Source organism: Hoplias malabaricus, chromosome X2, assembly GCF_029633855.1.
Source record: "Hoplias malabaricus isolate fHopMal1 chromosome X2, fHopMal1.hap1, whole genome shotgun sequence".
Taxonomy (NCBI): Eukaryota; Metazoa; Chordata; class Actinopteri; order Characiformes; family Erythrinidae; genus Hoplias; species Hoplias malabaricus.
In genome coordinates this window covers 16,656,454-16,680,435 of record NC_089819.1, presented here as the reverse complement: position 1 = coordinate 16,680,435, position 23,982 = coordinate 16,656,454, and the positions used below count along the sequence as shown (strand labels likewise).

The 23,982-nt window shown below is 41.6% G+C and overlaps 1 protein-coding gene across 5 annotated transcripts in view; it reads left to right on the top strand.

Annotated features, from left to right (window-relative positions):
* Nucleotides 1-23,982, top strand: part of LOC136677480 (uncharacterized protein KIAA0825-like) — a 121,743-nt gene that overhangs the window by 58,458 nt on the left and 39,303 nt on the right. For 3 of the 5 annotated variants that reach the window (XM_066655038.1, XM_066655037.1, XM_066655039.1), the window contains exon 19: nucleotides 676-770. In XM_066655038.1, coding sequence (XP_066511135.1) covers nucleotides 676-770 — 95 coding nt within the window. Of the gene's footprint in view, nucleotides 1-675; nucleotides 771-22,410; nucleotides 22,760-23,982 lie in introns of those variants that run through there. The other 2 variants (XM_066655035.1, XM_066655036.1) reach the window with 1 other exon arrangement.

Here is a 23,982-nt window from a genome sequence, read left to right as displayed (position 1 = left end):
TGTTCTGCGCTAGCTAGAGCACTCGTAATCCTTTTCTGCTTATCACAAGCGTTTGCATTGCTTTGCATAAAGAACCCTATTAAGAGGATGATTAAAAAGCTTTCCGGGCTTCAGGTGGCTGTGCTGTTTGTCAAATCAAATGGAGAGAAGAAGGAGAAGAAGAAGAACAGGAAAAAACGAGTGACGATCCATCAATCAGCCGACTTGGGAGAAGGAGGGGCTGCAGTGTTCTTCTTCTTTCGTCAATAAAAACTCTGCCTGAAGTTAAGAGTGACATTTTGGCAATCAAAGCAATCGGATTTTTATTTGCCTCCTAACAAAGGGCCAATCTAGCCATGCTTGCTGGGAAAACGAAGAGGGGGGAAAAAAAACAGAAAGAAAGCACTGGGCAGCTTGCCATGAACAACAGCTAGAAGAATAACGACTCCTCTCGCAAAATTGATTTATCTTTTTATAAATGATGGCTACATCCCTCCCCAAATGGATTTATAAATTAATTGTTGTCTTATTGGAATAAAAACCTTCTTGTGCAGACATGATAGATAGATTCTGTCGGAGGGGTCTCATCCGGGACCCCCTCCTTCTTAGTTAGTCCAGCCCAGCTGGAGCAGTAATTTTCTGATCGTATTAACGCTGATTAATAACTAACAATACTCGATGCTCGTTTGTCAACAGTCAGCACTGAGTGAGAGAGAGTGGGACTGGGCCCAACTGCTGCCGCCCATTCAGAGAAGCAGTCAGGTGACCTTCAGAACACTGCTCGCTAACAGGTAACAACAGATGATGTCTACTGAGAGTGAATGCCTTTTTTTCAGTCTCTGTCTCACTTTGTCCTTCTTTAATTCTCAGGCTTTAATTGTTGCCCTTGATTCTTTAGTTGCGCTCCCTCTCTCTCTATGTCTCTTTCTCTGTCTCTCACTCTCTTTCTCAGCTCTCCCCCTCCACCCCGTGTGGACCTATTTTCTGTCATGTCCCTCCGTGTCTCTCCTTTGTAAATGAATATGCTGTGGGCATGGACGGACAGTCCCTTTTGGAAAAGTGTGCATTTGTGTTCAGGATCATAGCTTTATCTTGTGTGACCTTTTTTTGTCTGTTTCCAGCTGTGTGTATGTGAGAATTCAGATTTTTTCCCCACTTTATGACAAATTCCCAGCATGCTGTCTTTACTCAAAGAGACTAGTAGAAAGTCCTCCTCCATTGGGAAGCCCCAAAAAGAAGTTTTGGATAAAAAAAAGAGAAAAATTCAGATATCTTTTGGAGCTTCCTCAAAGGTGATATTGAAGAGTTTGCCATTTCTAGATCCAAGTTGCAATTGGAACCTGACTTGTGTGTTAAGCATTTTTGTGAATGCGAAGGCTTTGTGTCTGACTTGTTGTCTGAAGCACATCTTACTTAGAGTATACGTGCTATCGGACTATTAGATAACCTGTCTGGCTCTTGTCCCATATCCTAAAAAATACAAACATAAATACACATTTAGGCTCACTGCTCCATAAAGCCTTACTCCGTGTCCAGTTTAGGTTCTAGTGCATTTTTATTTTTTTATTTTCTCAGCAATGGCTTCTTAACAGGCAAACATCCTCTCAGACCCTTAGTGAGTTGTCTTCTCATAATGGAATGGTGGACAGAATTCTCTAGAGTAATGTGAACAACCTAAACTCATGTTATTGTTGAGACTCTTAAGCAACTGTATTGTACACACTTAAAAATTAAGGTTCTACAAGGGTTCTCTGTTAAAGGAAATGGTTCTCTACCATGAACAATTGAAGAACCTTTTGCATCATGAAGGGTTTCTTCAGATTAACGGAGAATGTTGGTCATTTTTAAGAATGTAGCGTTTCAGCTGTGTCTCTCTTTATAATCTGCAGATAATCTGAATCGTGATATCAGGAAAGTGCATTAAAGGCTAAAGGCATCATGGCTTTAACAGATTATCATACTGACACATACATACTGATGTTTTATGGGTGTAAGTAATATAATATAAATGCACATGTATTAAAGAATGAATATAAGAGCTGAATCTAATGACTATACCAACCTGTAGTTAGAATAATATTTGAAAAACCCACTGCTGCAAATGCTCACCTATCAGAGATCTTTTTCTCATTGATTGATAGTAAAATATCTTGTGGATACTTTGGGCCAAAACCCTGTAGATGCTCTCTGGCAGTGGGGCACTGGTCAGTTGCACACCTGCTTTACCCTCCCCCAGCCACTGCAGATCATTTTGGAAAGCATCCAGATTTTGGTGTATCTCCACAGCTGGAAGCTCCAGTATGTTCATCCCTCTCTCTTTCAGCACTTGTAGTGAAGGAATGTCTCTTTCTGTGGCTAAAGTTGGGTGGTTACAAGAGACTGGGAGAAAGTGAACAGCTAATAAATGTGAAGGAGACCCAGCGTTCATTCATTCGTTCATTGTCCGTAACCTTATATCAAGTTCAGGACACGTGGAGAACAACACACCAAACTCCCGGAGCGGGACTTGAACCCACAACCTCCAGGTCCCTGGAGCTGTGTGACTGTGACACTCCCTGCTGCACCACCGTGCTGTCCCTATACCCCAGTGCATGTCTTCAGTTGATTAAAGCAACTAAGAACTTTGGTCCTACTTATTTTTCATATAGTTAACAGACTCACAAATAGATTTCCCTTATTGCAGAAATACATTTCCTGTTGAAATCCAGTTCAGTTTTATACATATAATATTTTTCACAAATCAAAGACTCAAAAATGTATCCTGTGCTCCTCTGTTGTCACCAGATCAAATTCCTTATGGCCAATAAATCTTAATTCTGATGCTAAGATAGCAATAACCATATGCGTCATGTGACACATACAGAGCCTTTTAACCCCTGCAGCTTATCAACTTTTACCATAATTAACAGTTAAATAAACCACGACCCTGAAATGGAGAAGCGCAAATGAAGATGAGATGAGAACAGTTAAATAATCACCAAAACTGTGCTGTGAGGTGTCATGATGTAAAACTACTACCTTTGAGACAAGTGCATTGTGCATGTTGAGTGCAGCCCATACATCCCTGTGGGGGTTGTAAGTTATACAGCATGATGGTAAAGTAATATACTGTCAGTGGTGGCCCAAGTCATCTGATTGAGGTTGTGCTCTCTTCCTCTTCTTCCTCTTCGTCCTCTTCCTCAGCTTGTTGAAGGTATAAATATTTATGCATTGGGGTGACTCTGTGGGCGACTGTGGCTCGGCCCTCTCTCCAGACCTCAATTCTGAGCTGTCATGCTGAAGACTATCAGGCTGCCATAAGGGCCCCTTGCACCTTGTCTAGCAGCTACATGAGCTTCATTTCAAACCGCCCTCATTTTTACACGCACCTTCCAACAAAGGGCAAGCGGCTTGTCTGCCAAGGACGGTGTTCCTAATAAGGGTGGCGTATGTGTGTGTGAGAGAGTGTATTCCATCCTGCTTGCCCTTGTGCTGCTTTGTTGCACATGTGTTTAAAACAGATACTGTCACTCGGCTCAGTCTCGCAGGCATTACTGCAGGATTATTCATGAAGGAACCTGAACTTTGAGTGCAGACTGGCATGCCCTCCCGAGAGAGAGGGAGAGGGAGAGAGAGAGAGCTGAGTAAAGAGAATGCAAGAGAAAGGGGTGATGGAGACAGAGAGAGAGGCAGGGAAGAAGTAAATATTATATAATATGGACTAATCTCTCACAAAAAAAAGGAGTCCAAGGCTTTTGTGTCTCAGCTCATTACAGCTCTTTTTGTTCATAGCGAGTAGTTTTATGGCATGTAATGAATGAAGTGGGATTATGGGCGAGTGAATGAATACTGAGAGCCTCATATACTAAGCCTTCTGCAGTGGTTTGTGACTAAAATAGGATGCATTTTGCCTACTGGTTAGATAAGAAAGCTTTATATGATAGAAAATGTTTTACATGCCAGGCATATTCAAAATAAGTAAACAAATGAATAAAAAATAAAAAAACTGTCTCCTTCATGCTAATGCATGTGAGAGGATTGCACAAACATAGGAAAGTCCTAGTCCTAGCCTTATTACGTGTATATGTAGCCAAAAAAAAGATGTTTTCACATTTTTACGTTGTTTGTTATCAGGGATTCATGCTTTTAAAGAAGTTCATATCATTGTCTTCCTTGCACATTAGGGTCTTGACCTGGCTTTCTGTAAAGCTCTTTAGTGACTATTCATTCATTATCTGTAACCGCTTATCCAGTTCAGGGTCACGGTGGGTCCAGAGCCTACCAGAAATCATTGGGTGCAAGGCGGGAATATACCCTGGAGGGGGCTCCAATTCTTCACAGGGCAACACACACACACACACATTCACTCACACACTCACACCTACGTACACTTTTGAGTCGACAATCTACCTACCAACGTGTGTTTTTGGACTGTGGAAGGAAACCAGAGCACCCGGAGGAAACCTACACGGACACAGGGAGAACACACCACACTCCTCACAGACAGTCACCCAGAGCGGGAACCCACAACCTCCAGGCCCCTGGAGCTGTGTGACTGCGACACTACCTGCTGCGCCACCGTGCCGTCTCCTTTAGTGACTATGCCAGTTCAAAAAGAAAAGATAAAGAACATCTTTTGCAAATTACATTTGAATTGAACTGAATTTTACACACCGTTATGAGCTGAGAAGAGTTTCCTCTGTTTTGCAGCTCGTGAGCTAGTACTTCCGGAATGAAAGACATCAGAATTCTTCAATGTGGGGAGGTGTAGAGACTCTGAACCTCTCAAGAGACCTCAGACAGACGTAGATTACACACGTGATAAAGATTGTACGACTGAGTGAGTGATATCAGGGACAGGTCTGCAGACCAATGTCCCAGTCTGCATCTATTTCTGTCACTTTCATTTCAGTGCATACTGAAATAGACTCAGTTTATGAAACATTGCTCCCCACACATCTCGCCACTGCCTCAAGAGACATGTTCAGCTATCAGCATTAGAGACAGAATGATTTACCATTGCACTCACTCTTTTATTCTTTCTCCTCACATTCTTTTGCTCGTTTCTCAATATCTTCCTTTTCCTTTATTTCCTTCTCTATCTTTTTTCCTCTCTGTAAATTTCTCTCTCTCTCACACACACTTACAAGTCATTCTCCAGCTCTAAGCACTGACCTTATATATTGTATATAAGGTCTATATAAGCCATAACTGTAATCTGTGTAGTCTAGAGGGCAGACATTTGTAGACGTTTTTCAGTCTAAGTTGTTAAGCCCTGTGGTAGATGACTTCATTAATTCAGAGAAACTTTCAGTGCCACTCCAACCGCTACACAGAGCCAGATGGAAAGAGAGAGAGAGAGGGAGCAGATTTACACAGGTGTGGGTGTCCTTCTTTGTCACCTGTCATTTGGCCGTCTCTGCCGGCGGTGTCATAAATCATTCTCAAATGGAGCTTTTCAGCAGAACAGGGCTGATTAATGGAGCCTCTGGCTCCCCAGACTCACACCTGACACTGAGAAAGAGAAAAAAACCAAGCAAATTCCCAGACTCTGGCCTGACCCACACACATTAGCCAGAGTTATGGGGATCAGTGGTGAAATGACTTTAAACGCGATAGACAGTTTATGGCTATTGTCAAAGATCTGTGTTAGCATGAGACGTTTACCGTTGGTGTCTGTGTTATGTGTGGAGTTGCTTCATTCTGCGTCCTCTGTCCCCAAATACTTTTTTTGGAAAATTATGGTCTCTTAACCACGTCTGTCTGAAGCCAAAATGGTTCCCTACTTGACTTATGGGGCACCTTTTGGAAAGTATTATACATTAGCTTTTGACCTGTAGGACATTTATTGGAAAGTCTGGAGACATTTCAGGCTGAAGGTTTTCTTTAAAGGAACACTAGCATTATTTTAAACCTAAAATTACAGCTTTAGAATCATTGTGCTGTTTTACTGACTATAAATAGGCTCTGTTGTTGCTACGCTAGGCTCAGCACTGCAGAAACAGCACTATGTAATTTTTGTAGGAGGGTAGGACTCCACCTCACCCAGGCCAGGAGCAACAATATCAAATCAGTTTCAGTAGCATCTAGACGTCGTTAGCCGCATCGGTCTTTAGTACATGTTTAGCACTTTACGAAAATCACCGTTCATTCCTAAAACACATTGTGCTCATGAACAGATAAAAGAATATTTCTAATCTTGCCGTGGCAATGTAGGAAAAGAGTTCATAAATGTGTCTTATTCCTAGAATTGCTGTGAAATTGTTTGGAAGACTGTCTATTAGAGTTCCTAACATTGCTGAAGAAGAGTTCATACAATTTGCCTGACCATTTGAGAAAGACATTCTATTTTTAATTTTTTTATTTTATTTGTATTTTTTTAACTGAAGCACACACACACATGCCTCACAGTCTTTAAAGTCCATGTTATGCTGTCTTTATTTGTGGAAATTGCATGTTGCATCAAATACCCTTGAGTTTTGGCACTCAGGTGTGTGGCCTGGGTCGGCATTTACACCTCACGCTGTCATCACTCTGCAAGCCATAACGATTGGCCGGGCAAAATAACTGTTGAGTGAATGGCAGTTGATGGTAGGTCTGAAATGGAGTGCTTTAAATTGCAGTGATAGGCAGCACACTTCACCATTGGGCAAATGCCATCTGTTCCAAATGATGGCCATATGGTAAGCTTTCCTTTCCCAGGGAATGAAATAAAAACAAATGTGTCAAAATGGTGGGTCTTTGTCCACAGACGCTGATCAGATCCGTTAGAGGCAGAATTGCACTATGTATGTGTTGGGGGATGTTATTGTTAATGCCCCACATTTTTGGTACTTGCAAGATTGTAGTCTGCGTGTCTTTCATACTGTTCTCATGGATTTGAAGTGTTTTGTGGTGCAGGGGTGAGCAGAGCTGTCAAGGTTGAGGAGGCTGGCATGTTTTGCTGTGTTAGGGGAAAAACAAATACTCTGCTTGTCAACGCATCACCTCAGTCTTTTTTGCAAATGAAAAATTCAAAGATGGTGTGGAAAGCTGACATAGCTTAGCATGCCATCATGAGGATACATATATATATTTATTTCATAGTTCCATACATACTATTGGATCTGCCATACGTAGAACAGCTTTATGAGGTGTTTTTCTCTCACACCTTTTGTCATAAAACATGTTTCATTTAGATAGGCCTCTGAATTAGTGGGTGGTCTCTGTATATATGCATGTTTTTGTGTGTGTGTGTGCGCGCGGGAGTAGTGAATCAGTGAAGCCTAGGAGAAGGCCGCGGCCCCACCTCACACAGCAGAGGCGGGCTGAAAGGCTCATTAATCAAACTCCGAGTCACAGATGTGATGGCTTCCACACAAACTGCCAGCAGACTGTGAAAGTCACATCCAACAGAGTCAACTGTCAAGCAGCTCGACCACCATCTTCCTCCCTGCTCTGCTATGTTAAAACCCTCTTTATGTCTTTCATTAGCCGCTTCTGCTCTTTCTGCTTCTTCTGTCAGTGATCGATTAAGATCTTCCTGCAACATGGGAGCAGCCAGCTTCAGTACGGAATGAGGAGACTAGTTTACAGGCTGGATGAACCCGACTTTCTGCTTGATCATCTGACAGGATTCATTTTTTGTGTGCATTGTCTTCGGTGTGAATAACAGTTACACTGACAGTAAAAATCGCTAATTAGCTAACAGCTAATTTAGCCACTCTTTTTCCCTGACAACGTCCTCGATAAAGCCTTTGAAATCCAGATCCCAGCCATCTCTCTCAATAATGCTCCATTATCCGCCATAATCTACCGGCCTAATTTACAGCCCTCCAAATGAGCTCCATCAGGGCCGCGGTGGAGGTTCTAATCTGTCCCGCTTCGTCGTGGCTGCCCCGTGATTGACAAAGCCACCCTGGCAGCTGGGTGAGGTGCTCTCTCGTCCCCGGATTGAACAGGGGGCCACTGACAGGCCTCGAAGCCGTGGGCCCCCGGTGTCACCGCGCTGCCACTCACAGAGCAGCGCCATGAGCACCCAGCCATTTGCATCCAGGGCCAGGAGCATATAATTAGAAGGATTCCTGCCTGTCAGCATTCATCTGGTGCTCCAGCGAACATGCTCTGACAAGACGATGGAGATGGAAAGTGAAGCCCAGTGCTAGACTGCAGGGAAAAAGACAGTGTGGTTATATCTGCAGAGGCAATCAGTGTGGTTAAAGCGTCTGATGGAACTGTATGAGTAGAATTGTAATTAAGCTTTGAGGTGCACTGGTGAAGTCATTGAGATGAAGTGCATTCATTCAGTACAAATATTAAAGCCAATGTTCTTGTTTACATATCACACAGCTTTTTAATAAAAAAAAGTGCCGGAGCAAAGAAAATCATTGGCGATTGTAAATACTGCAGCTCAAAGCGTTGTTTATGATTTAAAAATAGTACCTCCCTCATGCTCTAGTTATTATATTTTTTTGTAGGCTACAATAAATGGCTGGTTAATATAATGCTTGTCGCTTGATAGAACTGTGTCTTCATATCTCCTGAGGCAACAGATAAAGTTTTGTATCGTATGTGTGATTTTTGTCCTAAGGGAGGAACAATCAAGGTACACATGAACACAGCAGCTGTGTCTCAATATTACTGCAAAGGCATTGTGGATGAAAACAGAGACTGACCTCCTCAAGGGATATAATTCTACTTTTTACTGGTATGCTCTTATACCAGCACACAAGTGCTGCTTATTCTAACACTGCAGAGAACATTCACATCAGGGTTTGTTTTAATCAAACTGCCAAGTGTGAATATGCCCTTAGAAAGATGATACATTCGCTGACTTAACTAATAAATTTCCCTTCCAAACTCAGTAAGCAATGAACGAATATCTAAGAGCAGAATACAGCACAGCAAACCCCCCTAAGCACTCATTACAGTGCTAAGTTAACAACAAATCATGTACTCTGGGAAAGCTTTGTATCTCTTTCATCATGTCTTCTGCTCATAGTGTAATAACTGCTGGGTAAGGGTTTTCTTTTTTCTTTCTTTTCTTTAAAAGCCTTATTAACAGTGCGATGTTGTATGACTCCTGTATCTGTAGTTTGCCATACTTATATTTCCATACTTATATTCCAGGAAGCAACCTATGCTTGCCATATGCTCTTAACAACATAATTCACAAGCAAATAACTGAACCGTGGAAGAACACGTTTGGTTCCCTAAAGAACGTCTTTTGCTGTTTACTTTCATGAGGGTTCTTTAATGTCTTTTTTACCTCAGACATTGAAACATGTCACATCAACAAGGCCTTCCTTCAAATCTCATCCAGAACCTTATCAAACATGACCCTGCTACCTCTCTGCCATAACCACCCAAAGGCATGAAATATCAATGAGAAGGTGAGGTGTCCTTCCAGGGTAGTTGAGCAGATCCCCCAGGGCGTTAAGGGCTTTGGATGGCATAGTGACACTCTGGCCCCTGGGCAGATGGTCAGCCAGCCTCCTGGGCCATGAAGGCCCTTCATTGGCATGCAGAGGCTGTGTGCAGATCAGGGGCAGCATGGAAGGACAAGGAGGGAGATGAAGGTTGCTCAGTCATGGCTGACGAGGAGAAGGTCTGTAGCCACATCTGCCTTATGTCTGCTTTGCTTTGAATAGGAAGTTGGATATGTGCGTGTGTTTTTGGAAGAGAGTAGCAAAAAGACATATTGCAAATACATAATCTTCTGTACTTGAAGTTGATTGACCCCTGTGTAAGAAACAAGATCAAAGCAAAATGATATTTTATCGTCATCACATTCCTTTCTCGTTGCACCTTCTGGAGTTTAGAATTCTGCACTTTTTTCCAGATATGACTCTTGTAAATAGCTTTTGGGAGCCCATATAAAGCTTAAATAAGAAGACGGACCTGCCTCCTCCACCTAATTGACTTCCACTGCATGAAATACAAGGCTAAGATGGAAAATGTGCTCCCCACACCAGCTCACTGTAGAGCATTCTTTTCTGTGCATTCTTGAGGATTGCCTTGATGTGACAGGTTGCTATGTTAGCCCAAGTTGTTTTTGACAGAGCACAAAGAAAAGACGAGAAAGGAGGCTTTAAAGCAGCACATTGAATTCTTCTTCAGAGCAGGATTGAAGTCTCTGCAATTGATTCTTTCTTTTCCCTTTTCTTGTGCTTTCTCTTTTTACTCTCACTTTTTCTTAAACATCTTTGTTTTCTTCGTATCTTTGCTTTGTCACGACTGTTAAATACAGGCTGCTGGATTGAATTTGCCCTGCTGAGACATTTAGTGATCCTAATTGTGCCTGTGAGTCCAAGACCAGCTAAGCAGGGATCAGATCTCTCAGATGTACGTATTCTATTAAGATGCCATTTCCACCTCTGCTGTCTGCGGTCATCTGCTCATGTGGCCATGGCACTATTTTTCCAGACTATGACAATGATATGAAAGACCATTCTGGATGAAAGATGCTCCTTTTCAGGCCCTCAGACTTTCCTTCTTTATCTTTCTCTCTGATCACATCATCCATCTCTTGCTCCTCTTGAACTTGGGCGCTCTTGCCAGAGGGCAGCAGATCTAATCAGAAAGTGGGACTGAGGGGTGGTGGGAAAGGGGGCATCACTGCTTTCCCATCTTGGGCCCAACACTGTCCTAAAGCTCTTCCAGGCAATCAGTCATTCAGCTGCATCTGTCCATTTTAAACTCAGCTAAGCAGCTTGCTTTGGACTCTGTGTCTTGCTTTCTCCTTCCCTCTGTTTTCTTGGAAGACCTACCACCTGCTGGCACTGTGCCCGCGGCCGCTTGCCCCCTCCTGCTTTGAGAGAGGTCAGAATGCCTGCGGTTTCCTTCCTGCCCTGCCAGCAAGCCCCAGCATCCTCAGATAACCCGCCCCAGCAGTGGACTTCAACCTCCACACAGCAGGACCCAGGAGAGGGCACGGGCAAAGGCAAAGGCCTCCTTCAAGTTTACTTGTTACAGACAATCTGAGATGCATACATCTGCAGGCCCAGATTGCTGGGAGGATTTCTAGGCCTGCAGTTTTGGGACAGTTTGGGCGGTTGCTCTAGCTGTAATACATTTCCAGTCATCATCTAACTAAGCCATTCGTTTTATACATCAGAGAAGATGCACTTTGTATGTATGGGTAGTATTTATTTACAAACCTTGTTCCAAATTGCAAATCTAGAATGGCTTTTGCCTCTATGTTTGCAGGTAGATGATGTCGAACACATGGGTTCAAGTCATAACCAAGTTATTTATTTATTTATTTGGAATTAAACGTCATGTTTGCTTTCTGACCTATTTATAAACACCTTTATGAAAAGTAACCAATTCAAAACATAAGAAATCAAAGGAGGAAATATCTTGTAGTAAAATAAACCAATGAAAAAGTATTGACTAGCACTATGAAGAGCCATCTTGCCATTGGTTTTACCAGTGTTTTCCAATGACATAAACATTTCCATTTTAAAATATTATTGATTCTCCCATTGTTAATACTGAATTTCTAAAATTTACTCATACCCCATCTTTCTTGCCCTCTCTCTCTCTCTCACACACACACACACACACACACTCACCCACACACTCAAACCGCACCAAGTTTTCAAACTGAGTCACCCTCAGGGGACAACCACATTACAACAGAAGAAGAGACTGAAGCGCATGTTTAATGCAGATGCCCAATAAAGCGGACCAGCTTAGTCGCAAGTGAACGCTGCTTATTCCCCCTCCCCCCACTGATAGAAGCGATCAAAGACCGCTGTCATAGATGAAGCTGTCAAAATGGCTGGAAGCTGAATCCTGCCAGCAAAAGAGAAGGAGACTTTCATTCAGTTTTAAATTCATCATGACTGGGATAATTATACATACATACATACATATATATACACAGCCTCTGTAAACATAGACAATAAACAAAAACAAACAAACAAACAAACAAAAAAAAACAGAAGCATGTTAGTGAAAGTGTGGTGAATTATGAATGCGAGGACAGGATTAGAAAAACAATGAGTGAAGGTGGTGGAATCCCTGGCCTGGCTCCCTCAACCTCGAGCAGACAGACTAATTAACACTCACAGTATGAATATATGATCTCATTATAGCTTCCCTGCTTATGTAACGCACTTGCGGATTGCACCATTGTTGCATTCACAAATGATGTTCCCGAGCTGTATGTAGTTCAGGGTTCAGGTGGTTTTTGCATATATAAAAACTGTGGCTGAACTGGAATATGGAATATTAATGTTTTTTTTTTTTTCATTTTTTTGTTACATATTGTTTGGCTGTTAATTTTCTGATAATTGCCAATTATCTGCTCTCGTTTCACTAATTATGCAATAAATGTCATCAATCACTGTCTATTAAACTTGATGAGCAGCGTGCATAACATGGAATGTTTATATATGTAGTGAATGTGCCCTTTTCTTTTTGAAGCTGTGCTATTGTCTGCTGCAGAATAACGCTATCGAAGGGAAAATAAGCCAACGGTTTAATGATTACACTTTGTTGTAAAGAAGAATACACACATGATGTGTTATTTGCAGTGAGACGGAGGCAGAGTGAGGGAGAAAAGCTCTCAGGGTGGAAAATGAGGGTGAATTAAGCCATCTTCTTTTATGAGATGCTTAGAGAAAGGACAGAAAGGCTAGAGCGAGGCCTTTACATTCACTTGCTACTGTCCAGACTCTGTTTCTCTCTCTCTCTCTCTCTTTCTGCCCATACTCCCCCCGTTTTCCATTCTCTCTCCCTGCTGATTTCATAGCTCACTCTCTCACTTTCCCTGAATGTGTGGGAACTCGAAGGCATGCTCCTTTTTACCCCCTCATAGAATGGATCAACTTGCATTTCTAAGGCTCTAGAAGTGTCCTATTGTTATGATGTCACCGCGTCTCAAGAAGGATGACCTCTGGGCCCTATGGATTCATGGGCATTTCAAGCCCTACCACCCCACACCCCAACCACCCAACCAATACACACACACACACACACTTTTTCGACAAGTAAAGCTGCCTTTGTCTGCCCACTAAGGGGTATCCAATCCTTTTGGGATAAAATTTAGAGTGGTTTCGGCTTAAGGCCTGCAAACTTTGCCCTGTCGACATCACCTTCTGTCGCTTCACTGCGGAGCCGTCTTTCAGTTTTCGCTGTGCCTTCCTTTCACATTTTCGTAGCTAAGGATATAGTGAGCACCGCCAGATGTCGCAAATACATCGCTGTATGGTGGTGAATTGGTGGAAATAAATCTAAGCACGTATACAGTGGGGGAGGAGAACCGAGGCTGGGGCTTTCTGTGAGAGAGAGAGAGAGAGTGTGTGTGTGTGTGGGAGGAGAAAAGGGCAACAGAGGTCGTAGGATTGTCCCTCGGATGTTTGATATTTTATGTATTAGATGAGGTGTGAGCATGTGACAGAGGGAAGTCTCCAACACAATCCGCCAAATCAGCAGACGACAGGAAAAAAAAAGCAAAAAAAAAACAAAAAAAAAAAACAATAGCACGCCTCTAATTAGGGGTCCAAGCTAAAGATGGTAAGACCCCCAAAGGGTCATAGAGGCCACATGAGGTGTCCCAAGACTTGCCTGATCAAAGCAAGGGCGAAAACGAAATAGTGTTATGCTTTTAAAAATAAATAAATAAAAATCTGTTATGCGCCCTTGCTTTGAGCTGCAACCCACACCACGCACACACACACACACACACACACACACACTCCTGCAGAAATGACTAAGTGAAACGGGCTGTGAGAGGGCTTTGTTTGCAGTTGAAGGAGAGCGAGGCAGACGCCTCCTCAGATCCTCACTGAGTCGCAGATTCCCCAGAGTAGAGCTATCCCAACAACGCACGCTCCTGTGGGGGGAAAAGTTTACAGCCAGCCCTGCATTTGTAGTGCCACTACACAGAGCACAGCGACACTCAGCATTAAAAGGCCCAGATCTAAACAGACGCCTCCAACCGAAAAGGGTGGGGGGAAGAGGCGGGAGAGACAGAGAGAGAGAGAAAAAACAGCACCTACAGAGGGGGATAGAACAAGTGTGTGGTAGAGACATTAGAGCAAACCCCCCTAAATACCTTATTTATACAGCTGCTTTGTAGTGATGACAACAAGAAAACAAAACAAAACATCAGCATAATGCTTGCTCTTATCACGCTGCATCTTCGAAAGTATACCTCCTTGTAGGTTTTTTGTTTTTCTTCTTTTTTTTCTGATTAGTGGACGTCATCAGCATATAAAGCATATCCAGCATGTGACATTTTTTTTTTAGTATTATCACTTGTTTATGGAACAAGCAAAACTTCAGACATTCTGACGTAAACTCAAGATTATTGGGGCATTTTTACAAAGTGTGTGTGTTGGTGTGTGTCTTCATAATTATTTGCATGTGTGGTTCAGATTACTTTCAGAATATCAAGTTATCAGTTGACTACATTATTGTCAGTGTTTGTAAATGGTGTAGACTGCAGTAGGGTTTGGTTAAACCTGTCCGGACCGGGCCTTAAAAATATCTGTTTTCAGTCTTTATCTAATAAACAAACACAGAAATGACACAGAACAGTTCTTGTTTAATAGCTGAACATTCTGACTGTGTTTGGAATGAATAGCTCTGGAGTTTGAGTGGGTGAATATGCTTATGTCATAGGAGGTAGTTTAGAGAGTAATTACAGTCTGAGACCTATCAGTTTTCACATTTTCAGTTGAAATGTTTTTCTCTGTAATAATAAAGTATGCAAACCCTGTGCAAAATAAAAATGCACAGTTGTCAGAATAACTATTGTGGTCAGTTCTGCATCTGCAGCGCACCCTCTGGTTCAACTCTGCTACAGCTGTGGGTAACGTGTTATCGTCGCAAGGTACGATCACAAGCCACATTCTGCAAATCAGTTACCACCCCATGATGATGGCCAACTGAGCCACACTATAATTATGATTAATATACGTTATTGCAGTTTGCATTGAATTACTAGTTTATTTCAGCCCAGGCCCAACATTTTCTGAACAAACTTTGTGATAATCCACTTCTGTTGTTGCACAGACGTTCGTATGGATTTCATGTTTAGCACACAACATTTCTTTAACACAAACCTCACTGTGCAACACTGTGCATAGATGTGGAGCAGGGAAGGGGTAGAGGTATAATTTTGAAGCTTGGGCATCTCCAGTGAACTTGTGGGGAGAGTAATTTGGTGGCCTAAATTCTGAACAAATGACGGCAGAGGGCAAAAAGTGAGGATGTTTATGGTGGACAACTAGGTCATTCCCAAAAGCGTATCCATGTATTTCATATATTTCTCAGCTTTAATGTATTCAGCTTCAATACTTAATATCTCTCAAAAACAAAAACACGCAAAAAAACCCTCAAAAGAAATGCTCACTTTTTTTGTTTGAAATATTTTTTGTATTAAATATGTCCATATATACTGTAATTAATGCGGAATATAAGATGTGTGTCCCAATAATATACGTTTTGGAATGTCATAAATACACATTTTGTTGAAGACCTGCTAATGAAGTCTTTCATTAGCAGGTCAGAGTCTTTGTTTTAATGACTCTGTGATCAACAGTGTAAACTTTGTGGCCAAATTCAGAACTACCTGCCAATCTTCCAGAAGTGTAAAAGGAGTTTGGACATGCCAGTAGGAGCGTCTATATAGTGGGCTTAGTCCTTAGCAAGCAAACATCTGTACTAACTCTTACTGTTTCGCCATGCCAACCCATGCTCTGTTATCTAAGCTCGGGCCATTGATTTGTCACACGACACCCACTGAAAGGAAACAGTGTAGTAGACTCCCAAATTTTAATCATGTCCCAGGTATTGTCCCTTGAAACGTATTCATATTCTATCGTTAAATAGGCATTACACCACAGACATGCAATGTTGTCAGGAATGCGATCTAGTTTGTTTATTCACGCTTTATTTTCTTTCGTTAATGGATTTGTGGTGCATGCTGCTTCAAGGAAGAAAACACCTTTACAAAGGTTTCCCTGCAAGCCAAGGTAATTAAGTGTTGGATTAACCTTCGAGGCTGCATTTGCGCATTTAAACCTCAGATATAAAAGGTTATTTCTCGCATGCTCCTTAATAGGATCTTAAGAAATGTGCAAAATACTCCACGAGACTTGCGTAAATGATTTTTCATTGCATTACTGTTTGTCTGCTTTATTTCAAATGTAATTTTTATATTCGCATAGAAGAAAAAAAAAATCCCATTACTGATGTAACCATATTAAGTCCCATGGGAATATATGACATTTGATATGAAATTATGAAATCTATAATACGTGGTCCCCTCTTGTGTTCCTTTAATGTTCTGTGGAATGTACAGCTTTTCCTGGGTTATTATTTTATAATAATGCACTTGCATTATTGAGTGTGCTGTATTGATTTTGGAACTAAAACCATTTATTCTGGAGGTAAATGTTATTATTTTAATATTGGGACCCTGCTAATTTGATTTATTTTGTATGTTTCATTCTTTGTGCTGGAGGGGTTTTGCTCTGTCATGAACTTTACATCAGCATGGCCAGGAATATCTTTGTCCGGTGGAGCAGGAGGCTTCTGTGTTGCATATATCTGCCAATAAGGGGGATCTATTATATTCAGAAAGGTTTGGAAGTGTGATAACATTGATGACATATGTAGTTCATAGTGGGAAAAGATGTCATCTGATGACCAGCGCAGCTCCATTCCATATGCTTGTGTTGTTGGTTGTATGGAGCTGAACATTTTTCATTAATGTTCAGAAGTTTTATATTATTATTATTTCAAAATAAGTGGTAATAATGGGAAATGCCTGGATATGTCCAAAGTATGTTGTAGTATGTCAATCAGTGAATCACCAATTAATCAATCAATAATTGTATTTATTTATATGTGTAATTTTTATTATTATTATTACAGCTCTGAAACTATTCTTTGGATAGTTTGTTTTGGTCCATTTAATAATTAAATGCTGAGAGTGGAGGTGATTATAGCAGTCTCACTCTCCAAAAAAAACAAAAAATAAAACAAAGCCGAAATCAATTTACAAAGACTTATGAAGTTTTGATATGACAGCTGTGTTATGTTTTACTTTGGCTAAGCCTTATTTATGTAAACTCATATACAGAAGAAAACACCTCACTTCAACTATCCATTGAACGGGACCTTGTTCTGACCCATTGAGTCTGCTGCAGGCTGTAGGTCCAGCTGCTAGTTTGGCTCTAATTATTTGTGTGTGTGTGTGTGTGTGTGTGTGTGTGTGTGTGTGTGTGTGTGTGTGTGTGTGTGTTTGTTTGTGTGTGTTGCGTGCGCATGCTCCTCTCCGTGTCCCACAAGCATAACTGGCCTCTAGTTTCCCTCCCTCTCTGGCAGTCTCACCCAGGTGCTAGCAATGAAACTTTAATATGCTATTTAAATATGGAGGGAATTAGCCTTTGAGATGCATGGAGTTGGGCAGCTGTGGAGGGTGCACTGGTCAGGCAGGCGCTCTGGGAGGCCAAGGGGCTGTCTCAGCAGCGTGCAGCATGGGGGAATAGCAATAGGGCAATGCACGGATAAAAAATAATGTGGAGCAGTCTGGATTCCTACAGCTAACATCACCTCTCTAATGAGGTATTGCATTGCAGAGCTGAGGGCTCGCGGCTATGTGACCATGCAGCTCGGACGCTAGGTCATGATTATTGATGGTCTCCTTTCGTGGATGCCTAAATTATTTATCTGTTTAAAGAATCCGCTGCATTGCAATTACCTGCATTTGTTTATTAGCCAAACTTTGATCACTTCCTAATTGGTCGGATACTTTATTACAAAAGGAAGTTAACCTTGAGTCACTAAGAATACATATCTTGTGATTACCCTTGGAATAGGTGATGGTCACTTTTGTCCCCATCCATTTGAACTTAAAAAACTTAAAAGGGCTTCATTAAATGTTTGATCCATATATTTCAAATATCTTGTCAGCATTAATTACTGCGTATTAAAGTTTGCCCTTTAAAGGGGCCCAGTGAAGGACACGAGAGATTTCCCTACTGATCGACTCACAGGCCACTGTAGAGGAAATAGTTTCCAATGCTCATGACAATGGGAAACTAATAGAAAATTGTCTTTTTTTGTCAATGACAGAGGGTTGACATTTTTCTTTCTGAAGATAGATGAATTTCTACTTAAATGTGTTTCCTTTTTTTCCAGCAGTGTGAGAAAATTCGTTGAATGCAAATTCATTTGCTATGTACTCCAAACACCCAGACTTAAAAAAAAAAAAAAAAAAAAAGAATACCTCAGAACCTAACTATTTACGATCATTCTCAATTTCATCAAGTGCATTTTCTTATGCAGCATTTATTTATTTAAATTATTATGTACTTTTTTTTTCTTTTTCTTTTTTCAGCATCAGGGAACTTTGCTCTTAATTCAGCTCTAGTTTTGTTGTGAGCACTTCAGTGATAAGTGGACTAATAAAATGGACATTGAGTGTAATTTTCCATAATCCACTTAAAATGACCATTATTAATAACGAATAGCCATGGCTATGTGGCACAACAGGTAGTCAACAGGGTTCTGAGGTTGTGGGTTCAAGCCATGCTTCAGGTGACTGTCTGTGAGGAGATCGGTATGTTCTACCTGTGTCTATGTGGGTTTCCTCTGGGTTCTTCCCACAGTCCAAAAACAAACGTTGTCCCCCATTAAGGTGTGTTCCTGCATTGCTCCCAGTGATTCCGGGTAGGTTCCGGACCCACCACGACCCTGACCTGGAACTGAATAAGAGTTTACAGACTATGAATGAATGGATGCGTAGATGTGTGGTTTATAAATATATTTATAAAGCATTGCAAAACACTGATTTGTCCATGTTCACAATGTGGCACAGTTTACAGAGAATCCACAAATTTGTCACTCTAAAATAAAAGTACATTTTGATATGTGAAAAAATGGACAAAAGCAGCAACAAAATTCAGGTTTTTGATGAGAGCTATTGACATTTTTAGCTATTTGCTGCATTTTGATGCCCATTTTATGTCAATATGCTAAACAGTGTTGAAGCGACAAACTGCATGTATTCAACTTCTGATTCATATCAATAATCCAGGGCATTTTTAGGTTTCTTAATCTGAGACTGTTTCTTCCCATGCACCATTCCTTCTCCTAAACTTCTCCTGCACTTTCTCATTTAGACTACTTTTTTAGATGTTTGCCTCAGGGTCAGTGGCCGACAAAAGCTTTGATCCTGCCGAGCGGTATTCATCACATGATGAATATGAATGTATGCATACTTATCTGAACTCGCTCACTATCTGTAAGTCCATTAGTACTGATGAAGAGGAGAGATCAGTGTCAGTGCTCTAGAGTGATTGAGGAGCAGCCAGCACACTTTGGATTGTTCAGTTGTGTCTTCATATAGAGCGAGCTTTGGCTGATACTGATCCTGTCCATTGCTGCAAGAATTAGCGTACCGACTCCTTTCTCTATAAGTGAGCTTTAATCTATTCTCCCTTGCTCTCTTTCTCGCTCTACGTCTCCCTCTCTTTCTCTTCTCTGCCTCCTTTTTTCGAATCAGCGAATTGATCTCCTGCTTTTTTAGCAAGAGGGGAATCTCCCTTTTACAAACAGAAATATGTTTCAAGAGGATCCTTGGCCTGTCTAGTCAGTTTCCATGGCAACTGCCCTATTTGTCTGTGCGAGTGGTGGTCGGCCGCCAATGGGGGAAAAGGAGAGAGAGAAAGAGAGGGAGAGAGAGAGAACGCATCAAAGAGGCGTCTGATCAGCTCAATTAATGAAGCAACATGAAGCAACACTGTTGGAGGAGGTTAAAGGGGGCCAGTTATTCACCAAGGACCACCAAACACATCACCCGGCCCACCCTTACTACACACATATAGATACACGCACACATAAAGGGGAGAAAAAATCTGCAAACCGTAACTGCTCAAGGAAAGAAAGTGCTCATCATTGCAGAGTGTCAGTGCTAATAGGGGAAGAGTGTACGCAAGTGTGTTTTAGAGAGGTTTTTTTTTGCATTGTGAGTGTGTGTGTGTGTGAGTGAAAGGCGGAGACTGGAATTTAACACACTGTCAGAGATGTTTTTGCGAGAGTGGCGTCAGCTATTGGAGGCCTCCGCCACCTGATAGATATGAAGCTGTCAGTAGAAGAATAGCGCCATTCACTGAATGCCACTTATTTTCTGCCTTTTACAAGAGCCGAACGTTTGTGTGAACAAAAACAAGCGACGGCAGCAGCTGAGGAAGACACTTTTTCACACTCACTGTCTTTGACAGACACGCGGCAATTACAGTGATGAGGCAGAGCAGACACGGAGCAAAACCAATTCATTGGTTATCCCCCCTCATTCCTGTGTGTGTGTGTGTGTGTGTGTGTGCGTACACGTATACACAAGTGTGTGTTAAGCTTTGCTTGCTCTCTGTGTGTGCGAGTTGTTTCCTTCAAGATGATGGATAATATTATGATATTCATGTGTCACAAAGCCTCCTTAACTTCACCTAAATAACTCCCATCTATTACTTGCTATCTCCTAGTGAGTAGTCCCATATCTCAACTTGTCCGGCACTACAGCTCCTTCATCTCACTGTGTGTACTTATATTCATTGTCAGCTGGTGCGTGTACAAAGTCATACACTCGTTTTTACAGCTGAATAATTTCGGGGAAATATCTAATGGTGATGTATCTGATGTGGTCAGTACAGTTCAATTAAATCCATGCCACAGGTTTGTGGCCCTGAAAACCAGCATATTCACTTTTAACTTGGGAATGTGATGTCATCATATACTCGTCACATGGGTGTTTGGTTGCTTATTGTTGGTTTAACTCATCTACAGGTAGTTTACACGTTCTGAGGTTTTGGGTAATTTCCTCTACCCGAGACTTGTTCTAATAAAAATGCCTGTTCTTGCAAATATAAAAATGCATTCGTACAAACTGCAGCTTACACTTTAAAAGAAATTTACTTACCCTACTTTTTAAGATCTGACCAACAACATTGGAGCTCAAATATTTACAAACTTTAACGTGTGCCTGTTTAATTTTATGTTTAATTTATGAAAATCAACTATTAACCTTATCTTAGATATATCTTTTCGTTATTTCATTGAAGTCACCTTGCATGTGTCTGAGCTTCTCAGACTGTCTGAACTGGATTTCTGCTGATATTTGGAGCTTTCTGACTGCGTAGCACCTACTTGGCTCTGCTTTTTTGCTTTTCCACTAGGCGAAGCTGGTACCTGGTCCCTGAAAGTGGGTACTTTTTTCATTCCAGCTCATGCCTAGTTCCCTGAAAATGGATACTTTTTTCTTGCACCTGGTTCCAAGCTGGCTGAATAGGTACTAAATGTGATGTATACACCTTGCAAGCATTACTATGAAATGCAGACCTCCAGCTCAAACTAGCCTTCTGTAAAATCTCAAAGTTACAGCAGTAGTTTTTATGACGAACAACAGCAGCTCATAAAATTACTCCATGGTCTTTTGAAGAGTTTCAAACACTCCCTGGATTGGTAAGTAGATCTTAAACATGTAAGCAAAGTGATTCACTGAAATTTGTGTGGAATATGGTATGGATTCAGCTTCACATTCTGGTTCCATTTAAGGTGAAATGCTCCTCGTGATTTGAGCACGAATGGGCTAAACTGCTGCTCAATATTTCATTTTTAATTTTTGGCCTTATTTACGGCCTTATTTACAGCTTAATTACTCTGAGTAAATTGCATATTTTGAAACTTTTAAAATGTTCACATAATACAACTAGGTCATCCCTTAAAAGAGGGTAGTAATTTCTTTCCCCAATAATATAGGCTTTTGTACTAGTCAAATGATATATCAGTAGGGCCCTAATTCTTCCTGTATACCTGCTACTTCATTACCATGGGGTCTATAGGGTGGTGCCAGCAGAGCGCTGTCCTGATGGGTGGCTGGTGTACCCTGCTGTTGGGCCACCGAGCCAGTAATGCACTGTCAGCTGCCGCTGACAGGTGCAATGAGAGAGCAATGAGCACGAGGGCAGCCATAATGTAGAGGTCTGGCCAGGCCCGATGAAAACTGATGGCTTCTGGATTGGCTGCAGCATTCCTCCTTTACTTCCCAGGCTTGAAACATTGGCCTCCAACTGAGAGTAAATTAATGTCTTATACAGGTAAACTCCAGAAGAGGGACCTGCACTGACTGTGTGTGTGTGTGTGTGTGTGTCTGTGTCTGTGAGGGGGTATATATTTTAATGTGTCATACTTTTAAAAGACAATTAGAAGTCAACCATTAAGAAAATAGGTTTATTATATTATTATAGTGTTAAGAGACTGTGAAAGAAATTGAATGAAATCTTGCCTGTTGTACTAAAAAGGTTTGTGGAGCTGCCCAGTTATGCTGTTAGCAGATAACTGGAACATTTCGGTGGTCACCATCTCAGTTTGTTAATATTGTGTGATTCAGAGACTTATCTATTCATTCATTCATTCATTCATTCATTCATTCATTGTCTGTAACCTCTTATCCAGTTCAGAGTCGCGGTGGGTCCGGAGCCTACCCGGAGTCATTGGGCGCCAGGCAGGAACACACCCTGTAGGGGGCGCCAGTTCTTCACAGGGCGACACACAAACATTCACCCTCTCACCAATGGACACTTTGGAGTCACCAATCCACCTACCAACATGTGTTTTTGGACTGGAGGAAACTGGAGCACCCGGAGGAAACCCACACAGACACGCGGAGAACACACCAAACTCCTCACAGACACCCGGAGCAGGACTGGAACCCACAACCTCCAGGTCCTTGGAGCTGTGTGACTGCGACACTACTACCGTGGCGCCCAAAAAGACGGAAATTGACTTTTTAAATTCTTGATTTGTACCCTATTAAGCAGTTCTTAATTTAGTGATTTTTTTTTTGTGATTTTTAATCAACCCAGACTTAACATTTTTTTAATTATATAGATTATTAAATGATTATTGAATGTCATCCTTTCTGTTGGAGGTTTAATGTACTCAGCTTTTTTGATGCTAGTGCTTCATTTAGTAGTTTAAAGTTTTCTTTTTGTTGTACTTCGAAGTGTGTGTGTGTGTGTGTGTGTGTGTGTGTGTGTGTGTGTTGCTCAGGTATCACTACTTCTGCCCCCTGCAAAGTGTGTGTGGTCTGGGCTAGCAGCAGCTAAATTAAAAGCCTGCTTGTTCAGGAAGAGGATCAGCAGGCTTTGGCCCCAAATTCAGACTCTGAGCAGGTGCCTTCTGGAGGTGTATGTGTATTCTTGGCTCTATTTCTATTTGTGTGTGTGTGGGGGGGGGGGGGGGGGGGTTCTGTGTGTAGGTATGAATTAAATAAAGCTGGTGTCCAGATTTGTGTGTTAAATACACAATAATGTGTTAAAGCTTACTGTTGGTGAAGAACACAGTTGTAGTATATATTTAATTATTATTTGATTATATATAAATATAATTAGTCTAATTATAAAGGAGGAAACCAGAGCACCTGGAGGAAACCAACGCAGGCACAGGGAGAACACAAAGTCCTAACAGACATTCACCCAGAGAGGGACTCGAACCCACAACCCCAGGACCCTGGAGCTGTGTGACCTTGACGCTACCTGTTGTACCACAATGCCACACTCTACAACATATATTGAACAAAATAAAAATAGAACAATAAATATGTTATTTATTTACATGATGGTGCAGCAGGGAGTGTCGCGTTCACACAGCTCCAGGGACCTGGAGGTTGTTGATTCAATTCAGGCTCTGGGTGACTGTCTGTGAGGAGTTTCCGCGTGGGTTTCCTCCCACAGTCCAAAAACACACGTTGGTAGGTGGATTGGCGACTCAAAAGTGTCCGTAGGTGTGAATGTTTGTGTGTTGTCCTGTGAAGGACTGGCACACCCTCCAGGGTGTATTCCTGCCTTGCGCCCAATGATTCCAGGTAGGCTCTAGACCCACCGCGACCCTGAACTGGATAAGCGCTTACAGATAATGAATGAATGAATTAATAATTTATTCTTTCTGTTGTTCATTGATAGGATTATGTTTTAAAACCTTCTGTCAGTCCGTCTCCTCAAATAGTCTTATTTCTGTTTATTTAAA